At 40.3% G+C, this 23,852-nt stretch overlaps 1 protein-coding gene across 16 annotated transcripts in view; it reads right to left on the bottom strand.

Moving 5' to 3' along the window:
- Window positions 1–23,852, bottom strand: part of arvcfb (ARVCF delta catenin family member b) — a 270,971-nt gene that overhangs the window by 53,464 nt on the left and 193,655 nt on the right. For all 16 annotated transcript variants that reach the window (XM_054773300.1, XM_054773299.1, XM_054773306.1 and 13 more), the window contains one exon: window positions 7,323–7,506. In XM_054773300.1, coding sequence (XP_054629275.1) covers window positions 7,323–7,506 — 184 coding nt within the window. The remainder of the gene's footprint in view (window positions 1–7,322; window positions 7,507–23,852) is intronic.

The following is a 23,852-nucleotide window of genomic DNA, read 5'->3' as shown; positions in this document are numbered from 1 at the left end:
GCAAAATGATGCAAAACTCTGGCCAGAGTGAAGATTTTCAAAAACTCTGCCTCAGTGTTTGTGGATGGACAGGTAAAACTGAGCTTTTTGGTTTCTCTCATAAGAAATGCGCTCATTATGTACATTTTTAAAACTTTAGTTAACAATACAGTATAACATGATGTTGTTGACGTAGAGACACAAAACCATCTTCCTGTTTTGTCATGACTTTATTAGTGTGTTCTTTATCAAAATGCTGGCACTTGAAACTTTCAGTGGTTCCATCTTCGGTTACTGAGATGAGAAACACTATTGAATTGAAGAAATAACTGAAGGCAAAACAGGAAGGTGGTGTCCGCATGGTGTCTCGCTGCCACATCTTGTCTTCAGGGACAGTCACATCAAGAATCATGTCTTCAGTGAAGGTAAAGGTAACCTTAAATGTTCATTTATCCCTTTCGTTAATCATATACATGTTGCATCATATGCGTTTTGAAATGTTTGCTGTATGTTTTGTGTGTCTGGGTTTCTGGGTTTCTGGCTTTCTGGAACGGATTAATTGAATTTACATTATTTATTCAGGGAAAAAAATTATTCAGTTAGAGTCCGCTTTGGTCAGAGTTGGACTTTCTGGAACGAATTAATGACGTTAACCAAGGTTCCTTGTATTTTCTACATTGGGTGAAAATAATACATGTTAAAGCTTGATATCATACATTTTACAAACACATTTTACATTTTACAATCTAATCTGACAACTGTGATGCCTTTACCTAGCAAACAAGACAATGTGATAACATGGTGCGCATATTTTTGCATAGAGTATGAGTGAAATGAGGGAAAAAGACTCCTTTCGCATCCAGAGGTTTTTGTTGTTTTTTGACTGACTGCAAAAGGAAAGGTCTTAGAAAGGTTTAAAGGATAGCTGCAGCATCCAGCTCCTCACATGTGACTTCATTTATGAGAGCATCCAAGACACATAATCCCAATAGACAAACCCAGAGTAAGTCCTGTAGAAGAGTGCAGCCTTGCAGAGGTAAGCAGAACTGCTTCTTTGTGCATGAGTGGAGCACATATCACACCCCACATGTTTGGCTTAATAAAAACAGACGGAGGAACGGTGTATATATACCGCACGGTACAAAATCTATTTCAACTTAAACCAAAATGAAAGCCACATCATCAGTTCGAACATTTGGCCTGACTGTGTACATGCATGCCTGCCATTGCCTTCAACTGTCTATGAAGTGAAGCTATCAGTCTTCAGCTGTCAGACAATGGTCTCGAGTCTCCTTGTAAATGGATCCAGAGGATCAGCCGCCTTGGATTTATTTGACAGGAGTGTGTTTGGGAGCCGACAGACAGAGTTTTACTGCCAGCTGTTTCATTTTCAGGAGCCTTTTGGGGAACAGTTGTCTTTGCTGGAGGGATTATGGACAGTGCAACTGTCAGTTCAGACGAAGAAGAGAGCTGGTGTCCCTGGAGAGGAGTGATTCTCCTGAAACGGGTACCAGGGAGGGTGCCGTCACTTCGAGCGGCATGATGCACAGACTACAGTGATTTGAAGCTATTACCATAAAACAATGTGCTGCAAACACACTGAATAAACAGGGAAAACAGTGTTGAATACTTTCTTCATGTCTGCTGTGTATAAAATGCGACCTGATGTCAATTTCAGCCCGTTTGCGTATGTATGTCACAAAGACAATTAAACAAATTATACAAAACGGTGGAACTGCTGATTGTGCACCTCATTGTGCACCAAATGCTTTTTGCTGCATCCAAAACATGTACTCTGACCAAATGTCGTTAAAATGTTACGCATTTTTTACACAACCAGCGTAATAGCACAAAAGTTTAAAAAAATTGAAACGAGGAACATTACGTGTAAATGAGTTCACGCCTGCCTTGACACAAAATGTGAACTTTGGAGTATCTCTACGTATCTCTACGTTATTTCTCCAGTTTTTCATCATCAACTCAGACAACACCGAAAGTGAAACTGATTCAAAATCAGAAATATGGTGTAGTGTCCATGATACGCTTTACAATCCCGTTTTCTACTGATCAATTTTTTCTATTGGGGAGCAACGATTAACACTATTTATGGAATAATATGGTCATAAATACTTAATAACAAAATAGTTTACAACTTCAGTCAAGGTGAAACTTAAGGACTCATTTAACAAATGACTGTGATATAAAACACAGGTCTAATATTGCAGTAGGTAGCAGTGTAGCAGTGTTCTACTTTGCAACATCTTGAAGGGATTACCTGCAGATACAGCAGCTGGTGCTGCAAAGCCGTAGAAGAAAAGATACAAGCTTCTAATTTATTTGATCAACCAGCAGGTTGGGGGCTTGGATCAGCATTTTCACAGTTGTGTTTACAACCGTCGTGCAAATAGAAAGCTCATTTGTCATAGACTTTCTATGGTTGCCGTGATTAACAGCGGCTGCAAATTGCTGCATCAATTCCACCTAAAGGTACGACTGCTAATCTTGAGCAGTGTTTTAATATTCATATTGGATTCTGCAGCTTTAGCATCTTTTGAAGGCATACCATTTCAGTTTGGAAAGTATTTAGAAGGCAATATTCCACCCGTGGACAATTCCATTACTCCTTTATGGTAACTGCTGCTAGATGAGTCAGTAAGGAAACTATAAAATAAAAAAAAAACAGTAATTCAATATGATGCAGTGCAGTTCTGCGTTAAAAATACAGAATAGAAGTGAACATATTCATGTTTAGAAGTAAGAATGGTTGATAGTGTCCATATATTAAGTATCTGCATCTACCTAAAGTTGTGTGAATGACAGTTAATCACCCGCCACATTTCGAGTGTCATTTAAACCAGAACAGTCACAGATTTAAAGATTCAGATCCAGCAATGTTCCCTCTCATTTTCCAAGTGTCTGAGCAGAAACACAAGCAACCTGAGCCTTCTTTGGACCTGTGATGGCCATCAGACACACACACTGTAGTGTCACACATCAGAACTTGAGGTAGTCCAACTTCCATTCTGCGGTATTTTGAATATGAGTGGGTTCAAAACAACGGCAAAGCGTATTTCTCAATGTAGATTTCTTTATTGTCAACCTCAAAACAAGGCAAAACAAGCCACGGAACTGTCAACCAATTAATGACCCGAATCTTATAGGAAACCACTAGTTCATAATTTTATTTTCCATTTCTTTTCTTGTTTACCATTTCTTTTGTTAATTATGTATACTTAAATTTACTTATTTCCTTTCAGTATTGCGGCGGCCTGTTGTGGCACTATTTCATCCTGGACATTTACTTGAAATTGATGCCAGATTTGTTGTACTTATTGTGTTAAAAAAAATAATAATAAAAATGTCAACCAAAAAAATCAACCATCATCCATCCCTTTTGGGTACCGTACGTCCGACAATCAAAATAAAAGCATGCCGGTAGTACATGTAGTACCTGTAGTACATTAAGCCATACATTCAGTCCACATCTTTCACTCAGAAAACTGGCTTGCTACTTTGGCTTTGTAGCATGATTTTCAGAGCAGCCCTTCTCATTCGAAAAAAATCTCACACAGATTCACCCTCTTACTCTTGTTCTTGTTCGCACATACTCCGACTGCCAGTCCACCTTAAAAGAAGTTTATTTTTAATTTTTTATTTTTTTACATTAGCTTGGTGAGTGGTACTACCCGTTCGTTTCGCCATAATACGGGGTTAGCAAGCAGCATTTAGCGCTCTTAACTCCACTGCCCCATTAGCTATAATCTAACCTGCAAAACAGCAGCATGTACTATACGTAATGCAGAGTTAATGAATTGATTGGCTGCGTAAGTAAAGGCATACCTATGCTGTATATTATCATTGGCTGGATGGTGTTTGTCATCGTGTTAGATGCTGCTTGTTGTCGCCTGTCACTCACAAAGTCGCACTGCAAAATGGTCCAGCATAAATTGTTATGTGTTTATTTTATTTACAGTTCATGCTGGATTTTATTTTGTGCGCTGCATAGATTTGCTGTCCGCTGAAAACGCTAGAACTGTGAGCGATTGCGCAGGCACGCAGCTTAGAGGGAACATTGGTCCAGGCAGTGTTTCTTCTACAGCAGTATACAGCAGAAGTGGGAGAAAGTCAGTGTTTTGCAAGTCTCAAGTCTTTAATTCCAAGTCTCAAGTATAGACGTGAAAGTCCAAATGAAATCTAAAGTCAAGACAAGACAGTTTAAGTCAAGCTCGAAGTCATAGGCTGGAAATTTTCAAGTATTTTTGAGTCATAAGCAATTATTAGTATTTACCAAATAAAATGACTTTTAACATTTTCACTCTGACAGTTTTTCAAAAATATATTAATTAGGGCTGTCAAAGTTAACATGTTGATAACGAGTTAACGGAAATTGTCTTTAACGCCACTATTTTTTATTTATGCGTGATTAGCATGCACACGTCCTGTTTGACCGCCGTCCACACCGTGGACGCAGCGGTGTGGCAGTTCATGTGGAGCCACAAGCAGGAACAAATATTGATCAGAAAGGACAAAAAAAGGATATTTTGAGTTTAGCTTCACAACCCTGGCAGAGTGGCTCTCCCGACAAGACTAAAGTTATTTGTACTACTGTCTACTCAACTACTCAACTCACTACTGTTGCTGTGAGTTGAGTTGTCACGCAGTACGTCGAGTATCAAATGCCAGAGAGAAGGTACTGAAACTCTGCAGGTATTTTTGATTGTCATTTATACAGTGGTACCTTGGCATGCAAGCGTCTCAACTAAGAGTGCTTTTTAGATGCTATGCAGATTTTTTGCTTTGAACTGCGATCTAGCATTTGGGTTACGAGCTGCTAGTTACTGGAAGGCATAGGCGAGGGCAGCTATGAGGCAGCGAGGGCTTCTGTCAATGTGACAAAGGCTGAAGTGAGCGAGCTAAGAACACAGCGCTCACTGAGATGGCATTAAAGGCTCGCGAGGGAATTTATTAGCATTATTATTATTATTTATTATCTACTTATTGTTTGTGAACTGCTGTGTTTGTCAAAGATGACAGAATGAAAGTTGCACGTGGCACTGGGGTGTCATACTTCCATGGCGCTGAAGTCGCCAGAAGTGTGATAAAGTGGTGTAAAAGACTGTTTGTGTGTGTGTATGTCCCTGTGAGAGAGTGTTTGGAAGTGAAGTATAAGCTATAGCCTGACTGCACTTCAGTATATGGGTGCAGTCCAACTTATGTAAACTACTGACTGTTCTTGAGCACCTTATTTTTTGTAAGTCAATATTTATTTTTCTAACACCCTGTTTTCGTTTCACTTAGCTGTTGGGGATTTTTGCAAACCTTTATTTGTAACGTTAGTCACGATTACATTTAGTGAGATTATTTACTGCCATAGCTATTTTACAAGGGAATATGTACTCTTATTAAAATGAACGCTAAGCTTGGGTTACCCAAAGTATTAGCTCACTACAGGCATCAGTGCAACTTACCAAGTTGGATCGCTTCTCTGTCCGTTATTCTCGTACTGTAGGTTTTGCACACAGCAATCCGTTTTTTTTGTTTATGACCTCGTAATTTGCAAATGCAAATGAAACTGTCCTCGGGAGCATGTTGACAAATCCCATGTGTTAATCACTGCCTCTCTCCAGCAGTCTGGCGCTGAGAGAAATGTAATCCACACCCACGTTGTCTGTTCTTAAAGTCAAGTCAAGTCCCGACCGAGTCAGTGATGTCTAAGTCCAAATCGAGTTGCAAGTCTTTGGTGAGATTGTCAAATTGAGTCTGAAGTCATCAAAAATGAGACTCGAGTTCAAGTCACATGACTCGAGCCCACATCTGCGGTACAGAGTATAGTGCCCTCTGGCTCTCGCGCCTGTGCACATGTGCTGAGCACGCCTACCTCACGGCCAAAGGTTCTATGTTCTAAAGCTTGGCTCAGAGTATGCTGTGTGGAGTAAAATGAATGAAGAAACATACTACCTAAGCCACCCTCATTGTTTTGTGCTTTTCATTGTTAAATGACATCTTCTATTAACAAAGGAGGTTGTTACACTAAAAACAAGCACTGTCTCATCGAGGTGTAAGTCGCGTCTCTGATGGTGTGAATAAACAATTTCTCCCTGGCATCAGCACTTCTTCAGAACGCAAAAACCACGCATCTAGGCAACTGCCGGCCTAGCTACAGTTACCATGGAGCCATATTCTCCACAGCACAGCCTGCATCATGTGTCGGGCAAGTGAGAGCGACAGGGAGATTGTGTGTTTTTTCTGCCAGAAGTAACACATGGGCATCAGGGGTAATGAGTATTTGTGTTCGAGAAGATGATAAATATACATATGTGAAAAAGGCTCAGGTGATAATAACACTTGGCAAAAAGCAAAAACAGAGTACTCGCTTTTTTTAACTACCTAGAAAATGTAATACAATATACTTTCATTTATTAATAGTTTCACTAATAGGTTCACACTAATAGTTTATACACACAGTTTATACATGTATAAAAACGCATTATAATTCATACAAACACACATGAGTGATATTTACATGTATTTCAAGTGCATTTGAAAGTTTGTTTGAGATAGGTGATGGATACATAATTAAAATAAATGGTGGAATGCTGCACAATAGAGTACACTAGATTGGTGCGAGTAATTGAGTTCCAAACAATCCTGGCCTACGTCTATAGCACTGCAGTACCAACAGGAGGTCATCAAAACAAACACCTCCCTCACTCACAGTACAACCAAAAATAACAACAGGTAACTATGCCGGTATCGAAATAAACGCTTACATGCTAGTATACATGCAAAACACTACTATTTTCTAATAATAATATAATAACAACCCGCAAGCCATGTTGGGTAGCTTTCTGATGCGTGTGGGCTTCCCAGCATGGCTCGCCGGCATGCTTGCTTCAACAGATGGATGTCATTTTACATTGAACGTATGTTGACAGTTGCAGCACCACCTGCGTTTCAGCTACACTGTGATATGGCAAGAAGGACGCATTTAAAAGGAAGGAATGTTCAGGTATGCCAGAAGTAGAGTCAGCCTGTAATCCTCCTGCAGACAGCCGTACAACATATTTCACTTAAACACAGAAATGGGCTCGGCACGCCATAATTTGGCCAGAAGTTACAATCTGTCATGATGCACATATTGCTATAAAAGATATTTGAAACCTCAGGTTGAATCATTTCCTCAAGGTTGACACGTCTGAAAACGTCTGCGTATAGCATTAGTAGTTATTTTCTGGAGAGTATTCTCTCACCAAAATGTATGTCTTAGTACATTTTATAAACCAGCTTATGTTCACTGAAGACAATGCCACACTAATAGGAGTACGACTGTTGGGAGAATCTACCTTAGGCACCCAGATGTGTTCTTGAAGACGGTGGTCCACTCTGCGTCTCGTGGCTTTGAGTCCTCATTTGGTTCATGCTCCCAACCAGAGTGTGGGATGATGACCTCGTTGGTCATTGTTTGCAGGCCGTGGTTGATGATCACCATCTTCAAGGGTTCATAGGAGGATAGGTTCCAAAGAGTTCCTACGGGGATGAAAGAATCAGATAATAAGAATGAGGGAAAAGAAATAGGTAATAAAGAAAGAGCATTATAAATGAAAAATACTATCAAAAGCAGAGCATATGAGGAGAAAGCATAGGAAAGACAGTCAAGAAAAGATTGGAAGGAAAGAAAAAAGGTATGAGCTGTTACACGTTACAGAAATTGAGTAATGCTGATTCAATATAACAGCTGTAGAGCAGTCAATACAAAGGCATGTTTAGATTGGAAGAAAACTATATTCCTGACAAAAACACAGACGAAAAAGGGCTGCTCTGGTCACCTTGTTTCAACTGTAATATTACTTTAATTTTCCTGTGGAGGCTGAGCTGGCTACCAGCACTCTGCAATCAATACTCAGTCATGAAATCCATATCACATATATTTGTGTAGTCTTGTTGCAATATAGCTGATCAAATATGAAGAACAAATCTACCACAGTATCTTGCAAATGTGAGTTCATCGCCCACATTTCAGCAGCCATTTTTTTATTACAGTATATCTTCTCAAGGGACAATACTATAGAAATGCTACTTGGATATACTTTAGAGTAGTCACTGTACTTGAAAAGCAGCATAGATTCACAGTCCTACCCACTGAAAATGAACAACACAGCCATTATTGTCTAAATAGCTGGCAACTCAAATAAATACCAAGATAATTGTGTCTTGCGTACACTCAAGCATTGAGGTGTCATGGTCTGAGTGCTGCTGACACTGGGGAGCTGTGGTTCCATGAGGGAAACATGAATTCCAGCATGCACTGTGAGCTAAGCAGTAAATGATCTCCTCCTTTGGGAAACCACCACTTCCATGATGTCATCGCATTCCAGTACAACTTATGTAGCTCTACTGAATTCCATGCCCAAGAGGATTAAGGTACTGCTAGATAACAATGGTGCTCACGCTAAATATTTACTATTTTTTTGGCCCACTTGCCAGATATTTAGACATTAATGATTTACAGTGAAGCATACGGCCCGGTTTTTGTATGATTCGGTTTTCATCAAATATTTTCGGCAAATTTTGTTTTCATACACTGACTTGGTTTTCGTACAGTATTAGACATAACAACCTAGTTCATTCGCCAATAACTGGACCGCTCCACGAAATCGAGTGCCCAAACGAAGCATCCTACGCGTTGCTGACTCACTGTCCATGCATTTTTTATTGCATGCGGCCGCTAAGTAATCCGCCTTGGGGCAAAAGAAAGTTGTGAATGCAAGCACTTTGATAAAGAAGGTAAGAAACGTTTTTCAATTCCATCTCGCCAGGATGTACAGGAAGTTAGCATCAACAAAAAGTTCCTTCCATTCATCTACGTATTTTCTATGCCTCTTGTCCTCATTACGGTCGCTTCCATTCATTTGTCATGTCTAACTATTTCACATTGTTTTCTGCATGTAAAACTATAACTATTCTCTATAAAATGTATTTTTGTGAATATTTTTGGGTGTCTGGAACGAATTCATTGGATTTACATGATTTTCTATGGAAAAAATTGCCTCAGTTTTCGTACGTTTCGGCTTTCATCAAACATTTCAGAACAAATTAAAAACAAAAACTGAGGTACCACTGTAGATTACTTTCCAAACTGTACATAGATTACTTAGTATTCCTTCGTATTGTATAGTCACTTGAGAAGATAATAAAACAGTTGATGAAAAGTGAGTGGTGCACTCACTATTGTCAAGCTCAAGCTCAATACGGATCGTGTCGTTTTGTTGGCAACCTACAATCCTACAGCAGACATGTAGGATTTACCGCTGCACGCCAATCTGTTTTTGTGATCGACTTTGAAAGGTATTTATCGGCTTATGCCGATGACATGTTTTTTTTTACAGAAATTGGCCAATATTGACCACGGGCCGATCGATCGGAGCATCCCTAGTTCTTATTGCAAGGAACAGCAGCTCAGAGCTCCTGTGTTTGGATGAACTCCACACACAATCAAATCGCAGACTTTGAATAAACACTGTACTGTACATGAAAAAGGACTAGGACTACACTACAGGAGCACACATACAGATACCCACAGCTGTGGATTCCCTCTTGCCCAATAATGACAGACTAATGTTGGGGTCGTTAAAGTCTCGCCTCGCTTTAAAATGCTTTCTTTACATTTTCCAGACGGTCAACATTTCCTCTTGTGAATGACGTCGTGTTCACAGTAGGGGGAAAAAAAGTCTCAGAGGGTTGGCCCAAGCTAAAAATAACTACTACTCTGTTTTGTGGGTGTTTCTGGATCGAAGTGGCTTTCTCTGCCAAGAAAGAAACATGGGGAAGAAGTGTCTTATAATGTGTTCTTATTTGCAGACAGCTCGTAACCTCTGCAACTGTGAGACCTGCTTCCTGCGTGTCACAGGCGACCGCCTTACCATATGTGGCTCCATCATACTGGCAAACCTCTTCACATTTGCATATACAGAATACTTTAAAACACTGGGTCACTTGTGTTTTACATTTTTTCCTGCCACAAATTTAGACTTCCACAAGATTTGGCGCTACTTGCTCACCCTCGCTCATAACCACATTATAATGGGACTGTCTGTGACTGTAGCTTGTTGTTACAACTCCGTACAGTAGGTGGCGGTATCCATGGTAACTGTGCTTCTTAAAGGACAACTGCACTTTTTTTTGGAATTTCGCCCATCATCCACAATCCTTATGTGAAACATAAACACACGTATTTCCCTTTTCTGTGCGTTCTAAAGAGAGAAAGAGTTAGCAAGAGGAAGCTAACAGTGCCGTAATGGGACATGTGTGGTCATGTGTCACATAAGGATTGTGGATAATGGGTAGTATTCCAAAAAAGTCAGTTTTCCTTTAACACACCTCATAAGCACCTGCTCTCCCAGAGAATAAGAAGACGTAGAAGGAGGGTTCAGTTTTGGATACTTAGCGACTTTGTCACTGTATTTAGTAGGGGTATAACAAACACATGTATTCGTAGATGAATCGAAGCGGTGCGCAGCTGTACCAAACTGAAATCTCCTTACCGATTTCCCACTCCATACAAATTTCAAGTGTGGGAGAGGAAGTGTAGTCCAGGTACTATGACTAAAAGTGGACTACATTTTGGACTATATTTTTTATTTGGGAATTTTATAGGAGGATTACCTGCCAGCCGATTGCAACTGAATTTTCATGATTCATTTTAAAAATCATTAAACACAAAAGTTAAGCAGTTTTATGTCTTGCATTTTGTTCCCTTACTGTACCAAAAATGAACCGTGGCTTTAATGCCGAGGTACACACAGGATCGTGAGGATGCTGTATCGTTACACCCCTAATATTCATCGAGTAGTCAGACACCTCTAGAGACTGTTTTTCAAAAAAGCAACTAGCAAAACATCGAGAGACGTTTTCTGTCTTATTGGAGACTTTTGGAGACTCTCTTTTAGAGGCTCTTCTCAACAAGCTGCGGGTGCTGCGGGTGTGTGATTCTCAAGTTGCAGGTCAGGACCCGAAATTGGATCGAAATGATATTAAAATATGTCATTTACAACCGGTGTCTGACTTTTTCTGTGGAATATTTCAGTGATCTTCTTCCTTGGTATATATGTATTGCACAGTAATAAGTGAAATACAGTCGTCCTTCGCACTATCGCGTTTTTTTCAGAAATTAAATTAATTAATTAATTAATGATCGCTGTTTGGTGACACACTATGATCTATTATTAGTCAAAACATATTGAAATACAAGTGGTATGTAGTATTCCGGTCACAAGGCGGCAGGAATGACACAAAACATTGAGACATTACCTTACATTACCTTAACACTGCATGAAGTCAGCCATGGCACATCCAAGATGATATAGCAAAAAAAAGATCTCCTCCCATCCCGTGAAGAAGTGGTACGTTTTTGGCTTCTTAAGTTTAAAAGAAATCAATCTGAGGCTAAGTGTTTAGCTCGCTAGCTTGTTAGGTCTCTAGCTGGCTCGCTAGCCACCGTCTCCAGTTGCAATGTGGTGTAAACAATGAATAGTAAAAGTGTAAAGGTGACTGCAGGGGTGTTATTTCATGTCTACAGGGCTCTAATAATGTTAAAAACTTATTTAGTAAGTCATAAACAGGTTTTCTATGCTCTATCACAATATTCCTTTTATTAACATTGAATCCTATATAGCAGAAAAAAATCATTTAAAGCAGTCGAGTCGGGAACCAATTAACCGCTGGAACCAATTAACAAGGGACGGCTGTATCTGATTTTGTGGGCTTATTTAATACAATTTTGATATTTAATTTTAATTTATACATTATTTATACGCATGCAGTTATCAGGTTTCTCCTCATTTCCTTAACAAAATACTGTGAGAAATTTCTCTTAAATGCACTCTGAACATGCAATTACGTGTATTAATTTTTAAAAATAAAAACAGTAGTTATAAATAGCCGACTTTCCTTTTTTTGGAGGTAATTACTTCTCCAAACACCTCAGTTGGCAGAGTGAGTAATGCAAGTACTGAGATTTAAGGGTTATTTTTTATTCCTGTCTAAAAAGAAACAATCTGGATTGGCTTATTTGTGCTCTGGGGGTAAACATTTTTTAAGAATGATCTTTTTCAACCCAATGCATCCGTGTGTTCAAGAGTGGGTATCATCATTCACACTTGAATGGCATTACGAAGCATTTTTTTCTTCGAGCCACCACCACCAATATGATGACAAACAAACACTCGTGCCCGCCTGCCGAGTCGACAGCATGATTCATTCCACAGTTGTGGTACTGGCATCTGTTTTAGTTTTGACAAGCAGCACTAAACATGCAGTCAACATATGAGCAGGCAGTTGGCTTCAAGAAGACAAGCACTGAATAAAGATGAGAGGGAAAAGAAACTCTACATGTTGCACTAAAATATCACTGGCAAGAGATGTCCGGACACTGAAAGCAATTGTTACTATAAATCCAATAAGCCAGAGGAGACAGACACTATTTACACGGCTCTAAGATTACACAGAAATTGACGAGCTTTAGCAGACAACGTACAAATAAATGCTACAATGGTTTTATGAAGTGACTCTCCATCAGGTTTAGTCTATTTACTGTCCTCTACTGTCTTGTCAGGCGGTAGATTGTATCAGCATGATATTTAATAACAACTGTTGCACCAGCAAGCCTGCTAAGCATGGACCAGTCAGGTAATACCTCCTGAATGCTAATAAATTGTTGCAAAAACTGATTGTGTTCATCAATTACTTTGTACCATCATCATCACCAACTACTGGGATTTCAAACATTAAATTTCATAGTGTGCACAGGAATTCATCATTCTTATGATGAATACATAAAATATTGTATTAAAAAAAAGAAAAAAAAGCAGAACTGACCTCTATTTAACTTTTACTCCCTAGGTTCTTAAATAGTCCTCCTTAGGAACACTAGGTTTTTTACACAGCGATCACACAGAATAGCCACAACAAAGAGAGAACAGAGCATCCACCAATAAGATGCTTTTGCCTTTGAGGTGGGATCTTGTCGCAACTGTGTGTGCTTTCACACAGTGACATGGCTTCCCAGAAAGGGATAATTACATAGATTCATAACAGACCGTGATGTTAGATCATCCAAAGTGCATGTGGACTGTGCACAGCGGGGGAGTCGTCCTTCCTGAACCAAAGTTAAGCCTGGCCGCATACCTAGTCGTGGAAGACTCCAGCTCTTTGAGGAAGGCTGGACTGATAAGATGTATGCGATAGGCTCTGCAGTGGATTCTGGACACCCAGAACCGCCCCCCTCTGTGTCCATCCAACGTATCTGGGAGGGCAGCAAGGATGTGTCCTTTTCAGCCATAACCACTGGATACTCTTCTCTGCCACCCTTGACATCTCTTTAATGGCCTGGGTAGACTTTTTCTTTCCAGTCTCTCTGTTCTGCCTCTGCTGCAAGTTCAGTAACAGAGCTTTTTCCTTTCAAAAGCCACGGCATCCTCCCCAGGAACTGTGAGATCCACCAAGTATGCTTTGCGCTGTGAGGTGCACCACCGGACTACGTCTGGCCTTAGGTTGGCTGTTGTTATCTCTGGTGGAACTTTCAGCCGTTGGCCCACATCGACCAACATCTGCCAATCCTGAAATGCCTTCAGTTCACCCAATCTGGTGCTTAGTTGGAACTTGTGATGGCCTTGTTCCCAACCTCAATCGAAAGCCATTGGTACATTGGGAGATTTTCTGGGTGGCAAAGCAATGATGGTAGTCCTCTTTCTTTCCAGGGTTGCTGCCAGGCATTTCAGCACTTGCTTATGTCTCCAGGTGTAACGTTCTCTGTAACGTTTGAGAGGTTTACTTTGCATCCAGTGAGGATGTGTTGGACCGTATGGTGTTGAGCACAGGGGGCATGACGGATCTTCGCCCAGCCCCTGGTTGAGAATTTGGAGGGATGGGTGGATGTCTTATGTGGCCAAATGAGGAAACTTATCCTGCGCTTTTCCACACTCTCCCATCTCATCCACTGAAAGTATATGTGTGACAACATCAGCGGCAGCATCTGGTGTGACATTTAAAATATCACTTTCAACACAACAGGGTCGAAAAGTCCCCTGCCCCGCCATTCCTCATTCACACAGGCGTCATCCCAGCTGTCACAAACTCCATGATAATCCTGGCTTGAACAGGCTGTGCAAAATGGGACTGGTGAAGCTGAGTATCAGTGTTCAGTTCAAAGACTCTGTAAAACATGATCTTAACAAGCACGGCGCGGGCTCCTAATAAGAGACGAACCTAAACCTGTCGAACAGTTACAAATCTTACATATTGATTGAAGCTAAAATGGGTGGAATCAAAACATCACAGGGTTTCTACCTGTCTAACATCTGTCTGTTCTAACAACAAACTCCCACCTTTTGGTATTACTGCCTATTTGTATGAAACAGCCCTGACATAAATCTGACTCTTGTCCGCCTATACTGCTTTTCTTGCTTATAGATAAAAGAATGCATTCAGAGTAGGGTGGCACAATTCTAGAAAAATGTAAAGTTTTTTTTGCTAAGTCTTGAGATTGCAATTATCTGGGATGATTATTTCATTATAATTATTATTGTTAGACTCCTTATTGTCTTGTTCTACTTAAAAAAAAAGTCACTGGTCTTTCTGCCATTCTTCGTGGGAGGTCGCGGAAGGACAGTGGACGGGTGACTAGCTTAATAGCAATGAATAGAAAGACCAAAAACAATCCATCAAGTCAAAAACATGACACGCTCACTCACTCGACAGTATATTCATGCACCTAATGAAGGCAAGTCAAAAGAAAAGTCAATTAATGAATGCAATAGCTGATGATTGACAGCAGCGAGCCAGCAGCGGGTAAAACCAGGGCAGCAGAGCCAATTTGCCCTGGCTGGCAAGGCTCATGGGTAACATGACAGCATCTGCTTGTGATGCAGCTCTTTAAGTAAAACTAAGTAAAACTTAAAAAGAAGTCTTTTAGAGATTGTAAATTAGCGTGACGCAAGATTGAGAATTATTTTTCCGATATATCGGTGCAGCCTCACTTTAGAGAGCTTCTTCCTCCGTCAGATAAGCTTTGGTGGGGTAGCATGAGTGTCTCCTTACAAGTCTCTCATGTTGAGAGAAAAGGCTTGTAATACTGTTTCTGTGTGTTATAGATCTCTGAAGTGTATTCACACTTAAGTGTACTCCAGATCAAAATGTGTTATTCCTTTATGATTTAGTAATGATGTTTATCTTATGAGAAACTTTCTAAAGGGTAAACAGCCTGTTTGAGATGTCAGGCACACGGAAAGTGTATGGCCAGCCAAGTACACAAGTTGGAAGCCGCATCCCCCACTTAAGAGCAACCTTGTCTAATAAAATAGTAATCAAAAATTTAGATTTTTAAACTATTAATTTACCATGGTAACTTGGTTCCATAGCCTGTCGTACTCCACATTTGCGTTTGACCCCCCCCCCCCGTAACAGCTCACTTTCAAAACCTCTGCTATATTAATCCGTTTTTTCTTTACTTAACACCTGCCCTTTCTTTGACCCCTGGTGTGAGCTAGAACCCGGCCAAGGGACAGCTACTGAGGTTAAGACCAATGATAACCTCAGCAGGAAAAGACGAACGGTAAACCCATGAGTAGAGGATGAAGAAGCCTGCCAACGTGGGTTTGCAGGTGCTTATGTGCTGGGGAGAACATGCATCAGGCTATGTTCGAAACCTGAAATTATATGTGTTTAAAAGGGTCGATATTTTTTAATAGTAAAACTGATTTGAATCCATCAAAGGGAAATTCCATTTACAGTCTGCTGTACATACAGTTCATTGTGTTGCACACCATAAAGAACCAGACCACAAGAGATGTGAAAGAATGGGGGGCCATGCAAACGGTGACTGTGCCCTGGAGGTTGGGGTGGTTTCAGTGCCTTTCTCAAGGCCACCTTGGCTGTAGTCCAGAAGCAGACTAGCAACTTTCCAACAGCTTGTTGAAATGTATTTAATGCTGACCGCAAAGCCCAAGTCCTTGACGGGCCTACTGCCGCCTGTCCAGTTTAAGCACTAGATTATGTTCTGGCATTCAAAATGGGCAATTTTCCAGCTAAACTGGCATAAATTATGTGCGCATGCTGAAACAGTTTTAGAACTCTGTTATATTTATGTTTATTAATTATACATGTTGAAACAAGGTACGGCAGCACGGTGGTGCACATCTGCTTCACAGCAAGACTGAGTTTGCATGTTCTCCCTGTGCTTGTATAAGATACATACTGTACATGCAACGGCAGTCAAGCTTGACAGTTTATTAATTAATTGTATTATATATACAGTATATATATATTCTTTTATTAAGTTTTTCTATGAAAAAGGAAGTAACTTATTTTAGATGTAGGAAATCCGGTCCAAGCCATGAAAAATATTTCAGTTAAAATGGAAGACCACATTCAAATACTGTATTCAACGGTTTATTCTTGGAGTCATTTTCTGCATTTAAAAGTAGCTTTGGGTCAACGGGAAATTATGACAAAAATATAGTCTAATTTTCTTCCTTGGTTGAAAATGCATTTTCAGTTGTGCACCCAGATGCAGATTTTAATAGAAACCACAGACCTTTTTTTTTTTTTTTTCCTGCTGCGTGTTAAACATGTTAAACACCGTCTATGACAGCTGGAAAAAGTCAATGACTATATTTTTCTGCACTTTAGCCATTCGGAGAGTTTCACTCAGTGTGTACCATACATTAATGTATTAAATAAAATTTGGACTGTCAAAGATAGATTTGGCGTTACTTTTTTATTTTATTTAATAGACACAGTTTCAAATACCAGTAACCGTGGCTAACAAGGCTTTTTTAGTAGAACTTTCAAGATGATGTGTCATAGAATTAGGACCAGAGGCTTCTCTGGAACTTTGGACTGATTGCAGTAATGTCCTTGACACGTGGGACAATTGTATTAAATTTTGTCCATGTGTCGCTTTCCATTCATGTTTGGCACAGAAAGCAGAGACTAACCCCTTTTGAAAACCATTCGTTCATTTCAAATAGTTCTTCACTTTCATTGCAAATGTTGATCCAAAATCAGAGAAGAAGGCATCTGCTAAGGTGGGCTACACGCCATCTCAACGAGTCGTATAAACAGATAATTGTGAATTATGTGTTAAGATTAAAATGTCATTTAGCGACTTTTAGGAGAGCGAATAGCTATTTTCCTGACTTTCAAGGTGGCATCACTGTAGTGAGAGAGCCACATTATTTGTCCAGAAACATAGCACCTTAAAGTCCCGCAGCGAAGCACTTTTTAAACAATAATAACTTATGCCGCAAAATATTCTACAAATATGGTGGCCACGGATGCTTGGATACAAGTGTACATAGTTGCATTGAGCACCAGTCTCAACATCAGTCCTTAGAAAAAACAGATAAGGTCACACTGATTGTAGCGTACAGTCCAGAGCCCTAACAAATAAAATGTATATAATTGAGATGTAAATAAAAAACATTGGTTTCTCCACTGTGGAAAATATACAAACTTCCACATCACCAGTTTCCCTAAGCAGGAAAAAGAAAAATTCTGAGGTTTTACAGTCACAGACCACTCCAACAGCCAATTCTTATAAAACGTAGACTAGAAAAGGAGTTCTATATTTAAAACCCCTCAATTATATTTAATTGTAGAAAAACCTGGCCAATACTCGCCACATGGGCTGAGGCTACGAGCTGAGCTTGCATTATGACTCGCGTCTTTTCACTGGGACCTGCACACTGGAGAGGGAAACCAGAAGCTGAGTGAATGAAAAGGAGGGGGCTAGGGGAAAAAACAGCAAGGCTGGGATTCAGTGGGGTGGAAGATGAATTAGGGAGAGAAGAAAAGATTGCAAAGATTAGAATGGTAGGGGGGCATGAGAAAAAGGAAGAAAGGAGAAAAACAAAAAAGGTCCCATTGCATTCTGTTCTCTACAGTATGTCTTGTAATGCAGGGTTATTTTTAGTAAATGCAACGCAGTGCTGTGAAGGAAATCATTTCTGCTGCGCCACAGTCATTGCTCACCCCGACACCTCTGTCCTACACGCACATGCACATTTATGCCTTCTGTTTCCAGGAACCAGCAGCCCTGCCAATACAGCTCAAATATACAGTAGATCCCTGCTTTTCATGGGGGTTACATTCTGAAACTACACACAAAGAGCAAAAAAACACGAGTAATTGAGACGCCCATAAAAATGATGCTGCTAAGTTGCTGCTGTGTCAAAGCGCCACTGTATATAACATCAATTTGCTTGAGCTTGACATTAATACCTTTACTCACACAACACAAACCAGCGGGAGTTCATCACAGGACGGCGTAAACAAAAATAACACAACAAGTAACACTGCACCACGCAAACTATGCAGATATCAAAATAAACCCTTAAACTAGCATACTGTATACTACATACTAGCATGTACAGTGCATCTGGAAAGTATTCACAGCGCTTCACTTTTTCCACATTTTTTATGTCACAGCCTTATTCCAAAATGCATTAAATTCATTTTTTTCCTAAAAAATTATCCACACAACATCCCATAACGACAATGTGAAAAAACATTTTTTGAAATTGTTGCAAATTTATAAAAATAAAAAAAAAGAAAAATTACATGTATGTTAAGTATTCACCGCCTTTGCTTTGTCGATGCACCTTTGGCAGCAATTACAGCCTCAAGTTGTTTTGCATATGATGCCACAAACTTGGCACACATATCTTTGGGCAGTTTCGCCCATTCCTCTTTGCAGTACCGCTCAAGCTCCATCAGGTTGGATTGGAACCGTCGGTGCACAGACATTTTCAAATCTCTCCAGAGATGTCCAATTGTATTCAGATCTGGGCTCTGGCTGGGCCACTCAAGGACATTCACCAAGTTCTTCTGAAGCCACTCCTTTGATATCTTGGCTGTGTGCTTAGGGTTATTGTCCTGCTGAAAGACAAACCGTCGCCCCAGTCTGAGGTCAAGAGCACTTTGGAGCAGGTTTTCATCCAGGATGTCTCTGTACACCGCTGCAGTCATCTTTCCCTCTATCCTGACTAGTCTTGCAGTTGCGCCTGCTGAAAAACATCCCCACAGCATGACGCTGCCACCACCATGCTTCACTGCAGGGATGGCATTGGCCTGGTGATGAGCAGTGCCTGGTTTTCTCCAAATGTAAAACCTGGCATTCACTCCAAACAGTTACATTTTTGTCTCATCAGACCAGAGAATTTTGTTCTCATGGTCTGAGAGTCCTTCAGGGCTTTTTGGCAAACTCCAGGCAGGCTGCCCTGTGCCTTTTACTAAGGAGTGGCTTCCGTCTGGCCAACCTCCCATACAGGCCTGATTGGTGTGTTGCTGCAGAGATGGTTGTCCTACTAGAAGGTTTTCCTCTCTCCACAGAGGAATGCTGGACCTCTGACGGAGTGACCATCAGGTTTTGGGCACCTCCCTGACTAAAGCCCTTATCCCCCGATGACTCAGCTTAAATGGACGGCCAGCTCTAGGAAGAGTCCTGGTGGTTCCAAACGTATTCCACTTATGGATGATGGAAGCCACTGTGCTCGTTGGAACCTTCAAAGCAGAAGAATTTTTTCTGTAACCTTCCCCAGCTTTGTGCCTCAAGACAATCCTGTCTCAGAGGTCTAAAGACAATTCATTTCACTTTATGCTTGGTTTGTGCTTTGACATGGACTGTCAACCATGGGACATTATAAAGACAGGTGTGTGCCTTTCCAAATCATGTCCAATCAATTGAAATTGCCACAGGTGGACTCCAGTTAAGCTGCTGAAACATTGCAAGGATGAACAGTGGAAACAGAATGTACAGTAGTTGAGCTCAATTTTGAGCTTCACAGCAAAGGCTATGAATACTTATGTACATGTCATTTTTAAGTTTTTTTATTTTTTTAATACATTTGCAACAATTTCCAAAAAAACAATTTCACATTGTCGATATGTGTAGAATTTTTTAGGTAAAAAAATGAATTTAATCAATTTGGGAATAAGGCTTTGACATAAAAAAATATGGAAAAAGTGAAACGCTGTGAATACTTTCCAGATGCGCTGCATAATCCACAAGGCATGCTGAGTAACTTCATGCTGGAGAAGTGTGTGCATGGCCTTCCCAGCATGCCTTGCGGGTTGTATATTAGTAGTACTAGTATTAGTATACATGTGTATTAGTGTGTAAGCGTTTATTTTGATACCCGCAAAGTCCGTGTGGTACAGTTACATTGTCTTTTCCACATGTTCCTTGATTGCGTCGTGACTGAGGTAGGCATTTGGGTTGATAAGTTTCTGTTGTGAGTCAGCGTGTAAACATAATACCGATTCGTACTATGCTGACATTATATAATTCATTACCACATGTTTGCAAATTGTCATCAGTTTAGGGTATTTTTTTGTAGAAAAAATGTACTAATTACGGAGATTGAAATCACATATAACAAATAAAAATGTAATATTTTGATTTTAAAAAATCTGCTAATATGTGATCCACTGTAAAGTACGCCTGATTTTAAATGTGTGAGCAACGTCCACACATCAACACACTATCAACATATAGCTGGAGAGCTTGGATATATGCAAACAACCAACTTTAAAAACAACCCTTCCTTTAATTGTAATGCAACTCCTCTCTTAGGGTACTGTATACACTGTATACAACAGTGCAAAAAAGGTCAGGTATCACACTTTAAATGGTTCTCCTTTCTCACACATACAAAAAAACAAAAGCCTCCTCTGAAATTGCAATGATATGTGGGACTGTGGGACTGCGCATATGCAAGGGCAATAAGTCATTCAAGTCTCCAGTTTGAATACTTTGAAGGAACAGTGCTAAAAAGGGCACGGACCCATCTGTTACTGAGTTTGCCTGGAATAACAGCCCGAGGGAGATGTCGCCAGTACGGAGATACAAACAACAACTTCTCATCATTGAATAACTCCATCAGGACTCTGGGAGCAGCCAGTGAGTGACATGTTTTAGTAGGATCAGCTAAAAGGGTTGCCAACAGTTGCAGCAAATAAACAACACATTGTTGTGCAGAAACTAAATGGACTCTAATTCAGGGGTCTCAAACTTAACTTACTGTAGATGGGGACTGTTGGAGGTGGACTTTAGGTCATATCAAGTACAGTGGTACATCAGTTAACGTCCACCCCGGTTAACACGTTTTTTGGTTAGCATCCCAAATTTTTGCTAAGTTGCTAAGTTTGCCTACGTGGTGTGCAATTAGGACATGTTACAAACTGTTGTATCTGTGCTTGGATCACGCTGGGAGACTAAATCTCGTGATACTTATAGTTCACCCTTAGCTAGTAATGCAGTGAAGTGGCCAAAACAATAGACCCTCGATGACTACTGTCTGTGCATTTGTTCAGTGAGTGCGACAAACTCTAAATAAGCCGCTACGAGTCCGAAGGACCTTGCTCTCCCAAAGAGAGTGAATACCACTATTGAATTCAAGAAAGAAGAACAAGTTCAAGGATGGCGTCCATGTTGCCGTTCTGGCCAGAATATACTGGAAGCCCTCATCAATAATAAGTACCATCCTGAAGAATAACAACGTAATCAAGTGAGCTGATGTTGCGACAGTGTCAACAGAACAGAGACCACAAACCATGGAAGGTGTTGTGTTGTGGCTGTTGTGGCTCAATGGCTCGTCAGAGCTAACCTGTTGTCAGCGTGAGGCTGCTGGAACGAACACAGAAAATGCCTGCAATGAGTGAGTATGTTGATGAATTTAAAGCAAGAGGCCGGTTCGAAAATTGAAAACAATAACAGGCATGAACAGCGGCATAAGGCATGGCGAGTTTGTGCAGGCAAATTCGCGAGGAGCATCCATTATAGGTAAAATGTTGTTAAATGTGTCATGCCTGTAACATTGTTATTTGAATGTAAACTGTGCGTGTTAAAACGCCTTTAACATAATTATCGGCGTATATTTTTTCTGCAACATGAGTGTAGTAACATGTTTTTTTTATTTAAAAAGGGGGTAGCATGCCCTCCAAGCATAATCTTCTCTCCTCCCCTTCCCTTTTTGCAAAACTAGGCAAAAGTGATGTTAAATGTTCAGTTGTCCATTCATTTGTCATTTGTAATTATTTTTGCATCATTTTCAGCATGTAAAACTATAATTATTGTCAATAAAATGCATTTAAACTGATGATGGGTAAATGAGGCCTAGTGAAGCGTTGCGGCACATTACCCAAACTAATTTAATATCAACTACTTCTGAGGAATTAGTAAAATGTATGCTGTATCAATGCTGTGTGTGTATGGATGAGGTGCTTTTCTTTACGTAGGACAATTCAGTAAAACAAATACGACATTTACCTGCAGCAAATAAAACAAATATTTTCAACTAAGAGTGACTGAAATGCGAGATGAATTATGATGGTTCAAGATGAGATTAACTGTTTCAGAGGAACAGGATGAAATAACGAATTAAAGAAAATAAAACCAAATAGCTTATTTGCCAATATAACATCAAAATGGTCCCACATGGCGGAAATCTTTATTTTCTTGCAGTCTAAATGTCACACTGGATTAAATGGGAGAATTGTGTTTCATAAGATTTGTTCCTATTGCAGAGACGTTGCAACCCGATGACAGAAGCCAGACTTGCTTCCTTATAATCAGCTTCCTTACAAACACAGTTTATCAGTGACAGGCGAAACAGCAACTGTATCGCTCACTTTCATGTGACACGGGGCTTCGCTCTTTGAGGTCGACACATGCGATGTTCCCGGATGGATGGATTAACTGGATTGACATTATTTTCTACGGGAAAATTTGCTTTGGTTAGAGTCCGTTTTTGTTTGAGTCGGACCCTCTGAAACGGATTAATGACACTAAACAAGGCACTGCTGTATTCCGAAAAAAAAAAATCCTAATCCAAAACCAAAGTATGCAAAAAGTAAAAACTAAACATTCAATCATTTTCTATGCTGCTTAATCCTCACTAGGATCGCAATGGTATGCTGGAGCCTATCCCAAATTACTTTGGCCAAAAGGCGGGGTACATCCTGGACTCTTCGCCAGCGGGTGGCAGGGCACATATAGACAAACAACCATTCACACTCCCATTCATACCTATAGACAATTTAGAGTCACCACTTCACCTAACATTTCAGGACAAGTAGGAGGAAACCAGGGTACCCGGAGAAAACTCGTGCACACACGGGAAGAACATGCAACTCACACAGAGATGCCCAATGGAGATTCAAACCCAGATCTTCCGGATCTCCTGACTGTGTGTAGTAGTTGTCCTGTTTGAGTTTACTTACCTGTTACATGTGCTGTCATTTTTGTGTTTGTGAGTGTAGTAGTGCTCTGCCTCGTGCCACCCATCAGATTTTCCAACGTGATGCTGATTTAAAGTTTTGTCGTACTTATCTTCCCTGGTTCTGTGCCACCATGGGAAACTTGTGCATAACAAGTACTGTACTCAGCTGCAACGTCTTTTTCGGCTTTCACAAAAAATAGACATGGCAGACATCAGTCCGACTCCTTGACTCTCTGTGAACACGTTAGCACATGCTGTTGTTGTTGGGCTCCGTCCGGACCCTGCTGGATAGACGTGCTTTGACGGAGTCTGGAATCAACTGCTTGTATCGGAGTGCCACAAGATCAGGGGCCATACTAACAGTAAACTTGTATAATCAAAGGCCCCCTTGCACAAAATATCATGTTTGAGACCCCTGTTTTAATTGGTTGTAATTAGTTGGTTGGCTTTACTTTTTACACTTTTTGGCTCCACCATACCATGCGGTATTAACAACGACACCTGAAGCATCATCGTGAGGATTAGGATAAACTGAAGAAAAAAATTGTTTGTATAAAACCAGCCAATCGTGCAACACTTTGCTCACAATGGAATAAA

The sequence above is a fragment of the Dunckerocampus dactyliophorus genome, chromosome 4, assembly GCF_027744805.1.
Source record: "Dunckerocampus dactyliophorus isolate RoL2022-P2 chromosome 4, RoL_Ddac_1.1, whole genome shotgun sequence".
Classification (NCBI taxonomy): domain Eukaryota; kingdom Metazoa; phylum Chordata; class Actinopteri; order Syngnathiformes; family Syngnathidae; genus Dunckerocampus; species Dunckerocampus dactyliophorus.
Note: the sequence above shows the minus strand (reverse complement) of the source record. Positions and strands in the feature narration are given on the sequence as shown.